This window comes from Physella acuta, unplaced genomic scaffold, assembly GCF_028476545.2.
Source record: "Physella acuta isolate Inbredline_101_S28 unplaced genomic scaffold, ASM2847654v3 ptg001465l, whole genome shotgun sequence".
In the NCBI taxonomy this organism is placed as follows: Eukaryota; Metazoa; Mollusca; class Gastropoda; family Physidae; genus Physella; species Physella acuta.
Genome location: NW_026732980.1, coordinates 145,501 through 154,377, shown reverse-complemented (window position 1 = coordinate 154,377; position 8,877 = coordinate 145,501). Strand labels below are relative to the sequence as shown.

General features: G+C 32.7%; 1 protein-coding gene across 2 annotated transcripts; it reads right to left on the bottom strand.

Moving 5' to 3' along the window:
- Window positions 1-617: 617 nt before the first annotated feature.
- Window positions 618-6,983, bottom strand: LOC131928120 (dnaJ homolog subfamily A member 1). Of its 2 annotated transcripts, none has more exons than XM_059284050.1 (8): window positions 6,893-6,983; window positions 4,634-4,801; window positions 3,342-3,560; window positions 3,030-3,108; window positions 2,650-2,877; window positions 2,330-2,560; window positions 2,022-2,197; window positions 618-1,569 (listed from the first exon to the last, which is right to left on the bottom strand). In XM_059284050.1, the coding sequence occupies exons 2-8, from the start codon at window positions 4,763-4,765 to the stop codon at window positions 1,417-1,419; spliced, it is 1,218 nt and encodes a 405-aa protein (XP_059140033.1). In that variant the 5' UTR covers window positions 4,766-4,801; window positions 6,893-6,983; the 3' UTR covers window positions 618-1,416. The 2 variants fall into 2 exon arrangements, with proteins under 2 accessions (XP_059140033.1, XP_059140032.1); XM_059284049.1 differs by lacking the exon at window positions 6,893-6,983 and adding an exon at window positions 6,727-6,886.
- Window positions 6,984-8,877: the final 1,894 nt, after the last annotated feature.

The window sequence follows — 8,877 nt, the reverse complement described above, 5'->3', positions numbered from 1 at the left end:
AAATTTTCTTAATATCAATATTCCTTTTTAATAAAAAAAAATACTACTTTATTTAACCTACTTCATTTGGTTTAGTTTCTTTCCTTCATTTCTTCACAAAATTTATTACCACCTTCCAGTTTTTCTTTGTAAAGACTAAATTGTTTACCTTATTCTAATAGCAGCTAGCATGGTCTTTTGGCATTCTACTGTATGTCCCCTCTTGGACGTTCATCTTTTCTTGCAAGTAGGTGGTGTCTTAGTTGTCTCATGTAGTCTAGAGAAGGCTGTGTATTTACCCACATTTTGTGGAATTACAATTTTTGTTTTTCAGCCTTATGGTCTGTTTGCCTAATATACACTCAGCCTTTTGATATACACCCTCTTAAAGTGACAAGATATTTTAATATTATCAGACAAATTGCCTGATTGGAGAGGATTGCTTTTATATCCAGGATGTTTTTCCATAATTAATGTTATATGCCCAAACCATCCTTCCTTCCAGTGGTCATTTAAAAAAATAAAGCACTAGAAATTGTAATGGAAAAAAAAAACATTTGTAAACAAGCCATTTTATTTATTTATAATACTAATTTTTCTATATCAAATACTAACACAAACATCAGATTCATTATACAATGATCAAGTTATATTTTAGATGGTACAAACACAAAAAGCTACTTGGATGGACTATTAAATTTTTTTTGGCCTGTTATAACTTCTTGGTCCACTGCTGACACTATCCTGTATAAGATGTCAAGATGTATGATAAGACATTTTCATGTCTTTAAAAAATTTAAAATTCGTGTATCAAACTGAATTTTTTTTTTCCCCATTGCATTATTACGTACAACTGATAAATTATTTTGAAAGACAAAATGTTGCATTTCCCAGCCACATTATATCTTGTCAAACATTGCTGAAAAATGCCATGTAATAACAGTTTACCATAAGGTCCTAAGACAAATCCCCTGTTGACTTAGCAAAGAAAGGGGGAAGACAAGCAATTAACCACATGGAAATCAGTGCACTAATTGCGTATGTACACAATGTAAGGTTTCTGCACAAATGCATTTATGTTAACATATTTGTGAATTCTGACCATTAAAAAATGTTTACTCAATGTGTGTATACAATTACAGACAGCTCCTGATTTTAAAAAAAAAAATGAAACATTGGAAAATCTAATCAAAAAGAAACCAGGATTCCTTTTATACACAACTTACAGGATGTTTGTTTAAATATATTTACACAGTGATGACAAGTATGTAAAATGTGATTTCTACTTTTAAAAAATGGGGTGGTGAACAATTTAGTTCAAAGTAATAAAACAAACATAAGGTCCTTACATACGTCAACAGTCAAACATTCAGTCAAAAATAGTCTGGATTGTTTTTTTATGGAAATTGAGTGTTAATTACAAAATAATTTTGCTTATTAATGAGAGGCACATTGTACTCTTTGACCTCCTTGATGCTCATCATCTGAATCATATGCTTCAAGATGATTTGAACTGTACCGACTCTGATCCTGAGTAGGGTCAAAATCTTGTAGAGCACATTCTTCAGCCCCATCTGGTACAATCACCTCCTGTACAGAACATATTTTTATTATTAGTGAAAACAAGTAGCTAAAATTTAAGTAAAAATTCCTATAAAGTTAAATGTAAATACACATCACATGTGACTGGCCAAAAAAGGAATCCTTTAAAATTTGTGCAGAAGGAAGTATATTGTCAAAATTTAAATTATTGAAGCTGAAATACAGCTTTTGAAAAATACTGGATTTACAAGAGAAAAAAACAGCAGACCTACAAATGTGAAAAAAAATTAAATACTTCAGTAATACTAGGTGTAACATGTACCCGTATGACAATTAGTCTAGTACAATTAATTTGAATTGCAAGTGTCCATTTGTCTCAAGACCGTGAACTATTCAACAAGAAATTACATGTGGAGATTTGGAGCCTTGAGCGGAATGCACAGAATAGAAATTAAACATGGACAAATACAATGCTTTAAAAAATGTACAAGGTTACAAACCTGTCTTGGCGGTAGAACTTTCTCTAGAGTTTCAATGGCTTGTGGAGTTAAGGAACCACTGGGTGGAAAATTAACCAAAAATTGTATAATGAGCCTTCCTTTTTCAAATGGATCACGGTACACAGGCATTCCCTCACCCATCACACATTTCACTGCTTCATTTTTTATTACTTCACCTTAAAGAAAAATAGAATTAATGAGATAACAAAGCTTTAGAAATAATGTAGGGTAATAAAAAACCTGTTAGTATTTTTCAGTAAAAAAGTTAATTAAGCTGATATGCCCATGACTTAGTATACTAAACCTACCAGGTAAACTAGTGATAACTAATGTTCGTGCATCCATTGTCTGGATAGTTTTCTGGAACCCACATAATGCTTCTACCAACTCAATGTGCATTGTCATAATCAGGTCATTTCCTCGTCTTTTAAATGTGCTGTTTTCTTGTTCATCTAATACTATAACAATGTCTCCAGGTTCAAGGTCAGGCTCCTGATCACCCTCACCAGAAAAACGTATCTGTTGGTTGTCTCTCATACCTTAAAAATTGTAAAATTTCAATTAAAAACCTCAAACCACCTCTTATAAAAAGACTAAAGAATGTCAATTATATTCTCATAACACTAACCTTTGTCTATATGGACTTCCAAAATTTTTCGTTCTTTAACTATTTTCTTTCCATTGCAGTTTTTACATCTGTGCTTTGGGTCAATCACCTCTCCTTCACCCCTACATTCACCACATACTGACTGGATTTGTTGCACCATGCCAGGACCTAACTGTTGAATGCGTACTTGCATGCCTGTACCACGGCAGTTTGTGCATTTCTGAACTGAACCTTCCTTTCCTCCTCTACCTAATTTGCAATATTTTAAAAAGCAATAAAATAAATTAAAAAACCTTGAAATAAACCATAGATATATACATCATATCAGACTTTTAAAAAAATTGATTACTAAAATAATGATCAATATGTATTAATTAAACAATGATTTATCCTTTCTTTACCTTCACATTTTGAACAAATGACATTTTTCTGTAGTGCAAGCTTCCTTGTAGCCCCTTGATATAAATCTTCTAAGGGAACCTGAAAATTGTTTTGTTTAAAAATGAATTGTGCAGTTTAGATGGATTATGCAGTATACAAAATTAACTGCATACTCCAAAAGCAAGGTTTTTAAATATTATAATATTTGCAATTGTCTTCCTTGAATAATAAGAAAAACAAAAGCCATACAAATATTTAAATAATCATTTGCAGGAAATAAATTGAAGATCTAAATATGTCTCCTCATTTAAAAAAAATTACTTAAATATTACCTTTAGCTGGTGAATTACATCCTTCCCCTTCCTAGGACCTCTTTGAGCTCCACGTCTACCACCACCACCAAAAAATATATCGAATATATCCATGGGTGAATGGAAATCAAAGCCACCACCTCCAGCTCCGCCTTTGATTGCTTCTTCACCACCTTTGTCATAGATTTCTCTTCTTTTAGGGTCTGAAAGGACCTCATATGCCATGCTGATTTGCTTGAACTGTGGACAGTTTTAAAATATTGTAAATTTTTTATAAAAACAAAGCCACTTTCCCCAAAGGTGTGATTTCTTGCTATCTCTGAATAAATTTAACCATTTTGGTTTAAGAACTAACTATCTATGATGTGAAATATGGAAATTACATTTACATGTTTACTAATAGCTTTCCATTATAATTGATTCAGGTTCTAACCAACTCTAGTGTGAAATCAAAAGTTTGTTTTCATATTTTATTTAAAATCACAAAAATATGTGATATAATGTAGTTTGATAAGTTCATACAACAGCATTTTTTTTTTACAGCGGGTTAGGTTAGTGGTGCAAGTATGTAGTTAGAGACTGCCACTTTAACAAGTGTTATAGCTGTCTTAACAACTTAAGTATCAAACTTTATAGAGAATCTCTTTAGGCCTACCTTTTATGTAAAAATAAAATACTGAAGCATGTGTTTACACAAAAATTAGCTCAAAATTTGTAAGAAATATAACAGAAAAAATGAAACCTCTAATAACTTACTTTTAAAATATCTTGCATGTATAGTAAAAGTGAAGCAATTTTTTTACTCAAAACAATATGGGTAACAGCTATAAGTTATTTATGGAAATATCTTGCATGTATAGTAAAAGTGAAGCATTTTTTTACTAAGAACAATATGGGTAATAGCTATAAGTTATTTATGGAAATTTGGTGTGGTCAAATGGCAGAGCTTTTAGCTTCTAGCCTGAATGTCTCAAGTTCGGACTTGTGACTGTAGGATGTCCCGAATCCATACAGCTCTGATGGGTAATTGACTTAAGTTGGGGAAAGTAAAGGCGGATGGGCATAGTGCTGACCAAACTATATGCCAAGGTTAAGTTAAATTGTACTTAAAAAATTGTCCAATTGATCACTAGGTCTAAAGAGCAATCTTTTTAATCGTGTTATGGCTCATTAGGCCCTCTATTTGTAGCAACAGGGTATGTTGCGTTTGCCCACATTAGCAACAAGTTAGTTAATTACAATTGTATGCAGCTGTCACACTGATCAAAGAGTTTACCAAAACTGTTCAAAATGGTAGACTGACTGATACTTACTTTATCACCTGCATCTGGATTTTTGTCAGGATGATATTTGAGTGCTAATTTTCTGTAAGCCTTCTTGAGTTCAGCATCTGTGGCATTTGGTTTTACTTCTAAAATATCATAATATCCTGTTTCTTTTACCATTTTGAATTATTTACTTCACTGGTAATTGTTTGATTCCTAAAGAAGAAAAGATATTCAGACAATCATTAAAACAATTTTTTTTAAAACTAGTTTCTCTAATTATTGCCCTAGAGATCTAGGCTTATATCTCTGGATCTAAAAGAAATAATCCTTTGTGAGGCCTTTGTCCTAATGAATTACTACACTGTTAGTCGTCTAGTTAAGTCTAGTCAGTAGGTAGAGCCTAACTAGAATCTAGATCTACTAACTATTACTAACTAATCTTAAAGTTTAAAGGCCTCCTACTACTAACCATAAAAATGTTAATGTAGGCCTAACTTTATCAGGCCTAAATACTAAATAATAAGAAAAATGCCGCCTATCTCATACTAGAAATCTAAATCTTCTAGTTCTAGACAGATATAAATTTATCTGTAATCTATCGTTTTAGGTACGTAAAATAGCCCACGGCTAGTAATGTACAAAAAAAGTTTACTCATTGTCAAGGCTGTAATAGAAGTGTATTGTGATACATTTGTGTCAAATATTATAGATAAATGAATATAAATCTAAATCAATGAACTAAATATATCAATATAGGCAAGAAATTATCCTTAAACAGCAGTGATTGCGAGCAGGATTTTGCTATATAAAAAGCAGCCATCTGTAAGTTAGAGTGGCTTCCCCTGAATCTTGCGCTATAAGTTTACTCAAATTTACTGTAAAAAAATAAGATGGCTGCTATAGACAGTAAATGAGCATGGTTGCATCTGTTGGAAACATCGCTAGTCTTCATTTATTACTGAAAAGTTTTAATTCAATTGTTTAAAAACAAGTACATAAATGAAACAAGGGAACATTTTTGTATTTTTCAAAACATAAATCCTCCTCAAAATGTAAAATAATTACTAAAATTTAAGGAGTCACCTGTTTTTCGCATTACAAGTCGCAGGCGATTTTTTATTTTACGTACGTAAAACAATAGATTACCAATTTATCTAGACTAGTTCACTAGACTCAACTACACTGACTGGAGTTGACTAGATCTAGATCTAGATCTAGACTTCTAGATCTACCTCAGTCCTCACTTTGACAACATACATGATAAATGATTAAATATTAAATTAAATAAGTCATGAGTTAAAGTTCTAGGTAAAATCACGATATAGCGTCGGAAATTATTGGGTAATGTTCGTTGAGTTTCGGTAACATTCGTTACTGTAAACCATACTTTATTTGACCGGTGAAAGAAAAATAAAGTCAAGTGCATTAAATTAATGTTTTAACTTAATTTAATGTTTAACTGACAAAAAATTAGCAACACTTAGTAAATCTAAATATTATTAATAAAGTCGAGTGTAGTAATTAATGGTTTTTTTTAAGAAACAGATAAAATCTGCAGAAGATTTGCGACAACCAGCTCTAGATCTAGTTCTGTTAGTAAATAAGACGATTAGGCTAGATTAACTAAAGTTAAAAGTAGTAAGAATAACTAGAATAATGTTTAGTAGCAGCAATAATTAGCACTTACACTTAAAATAGTTAGAAATACAAAATAATTAGGAAAACAGTATTTAAAATGCAACTAAAATCAATCCTTGCACATTTTTAAACATTATGTACTAAAAATAATATGGCGGCAAATAAATGATGGTTTACAGTATTTCCGGTGGTTTCCGGAACGGCTCGACAGACTACGCCATGGTTTTACTGTTTTTTACTGCTGTACAGTTCCGGAATAATAACCGACGCTATATCGTGATTTTACCAAGTTCTATAACACTACAACTCAGTAGACCTATTCTATACTATTGTCTACAACTACAATACTCAATACTTGAGTGTAGAAGAAGTAGAAATCTTAAACTTTTGTCACTAGACTAGGCCAGACTATTGACTTAGGCCAAATCTCCTGGAATTTTTCTCGGAATCTCTTGATTAGATTTCTATTTTTCTAGGCTAGCTCACTATGGAAACTTTACCTTGCGCCTTACAATACAATCAGTAAAAAATAAATCGTTGCAAGCTCGAATATATTTTATTAATCAGTGTTATCACAGTTATTGAAGCTTAAGTTCAGCCAGTGAGATTCGTTCGGTGCGAAGTTTTACGAAGCAAGTTTTACAATGAAATATCTGGTACCATTACCTTCCTATATTTGTTAGAGAGAACAGCCTAGAAATTTCTGGATCATGACTGCGCATGCTCGTAATTTGCCGATCGCATATTTTGATGACGGTTGGGTTTTTTTGTGTGTTAAAAAGTTTTATCTTTTTTTTTCGAGGGTTTTTTTTTTTAAACCTGTTCATGAATAAAATTCAGTAACTACAGACAACTTCTCGATGCTAAAATATTAAAATATAATAAATATTGTTTTATTACAATGCAGTTTCTTTTTAAGAAAAAACACTAAATTAGCATTTCACAACTAGCAGCGCCATTATGGCAAGTCTAATAAAGAGATGATCGCATTAGGCCTATCGGACTGCAGAGACATTTGCAAATAGATTCTAGGCCTAACTAGATCTAGATGATCTAGGAAAAAAAAGATATTGAAACATCAATTTACAAACTGAAGGCCTATTACTAAACAATAGCTTTTTTTAAAAAAAATAGGTTCTAGTTACATAGAACGACAGGGTTTCTTATATTATTCTCCGAGATGGGGCAGAGGCGTGCGAGGGCGGGATGCAGACAGAGTTTCTTCCAGGCATCTCTTCGGGGGGGCAAAGCCCCCCCGAAAAATTTTTACCGCCCCCCCCCCCCCCCCCCCCGAAAGAAATGAAATTTATATAGAAAATATATACTTTTAACAGTGTCCGCCCCCCCCCCCGAAGAAAGTTTACCGCCCCCCCCCCCGAAGATTTCAAGTGCCCCCCCCCCCCGGAGAAAAAAGTCTGGAAGAAACACTGGATGCAGACCGCACAGGTTGACACCATTTAGGGGTGATACCAAGGCAAAAAATAGCAAAATGTACTAAAAATGCTTTTTTGCCAGTTCCATTAATGACCAATTAAAGTTAAATAGTCTTTTAAGTAGAAATCGACAATTATTACAAGAGGATTGAGTTTTTTTGTCTTTATTTGTCTAATCTGTAATCACACTGTTGTGTGCTGACGAAGACCTTGGGTCGAAACGTCCATAGTACTTGTAACTGTCTTTAACTTGTGAGGTAACTAATACTATCTGTTTTATTACTAATTACATTAACCTCACTGCAGCTACCATTTGTTTTTTTTTTAGCAATAGAGAAAGCATTGTTACATTCAACTCTATTACTGAAAGACTAAAGATAAACATCGTTACTCGTACGTCTGCAGTGAATAAAGCTTATTATAGACTGATGTAGGCCAATATATATATATATATATATATATATATATATATATATATATATATATATATATATATATATACTTTGTTTCTTGAGGGGGGGTGACACCCGACATATCGACGCCACTGCGATTTCCGGGGACAGACACTGGTTAAAGTACATATTTTCTATATAATTTATAATTATAGGCCCTAATTTTTTTTCTATTTCGTCCGGAGTGAGGCAGTGGATGTGACAGAGAGAAATTAATAATAGGCTCATATTTTGTTCCACTGTAGGCCTATTCCGAAATGTATTATTTGCCTCAGAATATTTATAGGCGCAAAAGTGTGGAAAACAATGGATTGCTTGACTATAAATAATAGGCTATAAGCACAAAATTTTGTTAACACAACGAGCAAAATGTCACACTAAGCATTAATACAAGCAGAGGCGTAGCGACCCCTCCCGGCGCCCGGGGCGAACTTTCAGTTTGGCGCCCCCCCCCATATATATATATATATATATATATATATATATATATATATATATATATATATATATATATATATATATATATATATATATATATATATATATATATATATATATATATATATATATATATATATGCGTGTGTGTGTGTTTGTGTGTGCGACAGTCTGGAAAAAATTTAACAACATACGCTGATTGTCGTTTCCTAAAACTTCACTGGACGCCAATTAAATTCCCAAGAGCTTAGAACAGTGGGCTCCATCGAACCCGAGAGGTTCGGTAATTCAATCTCAGGGCTTCCGCGGAGGTCAAGACACACAGCCGA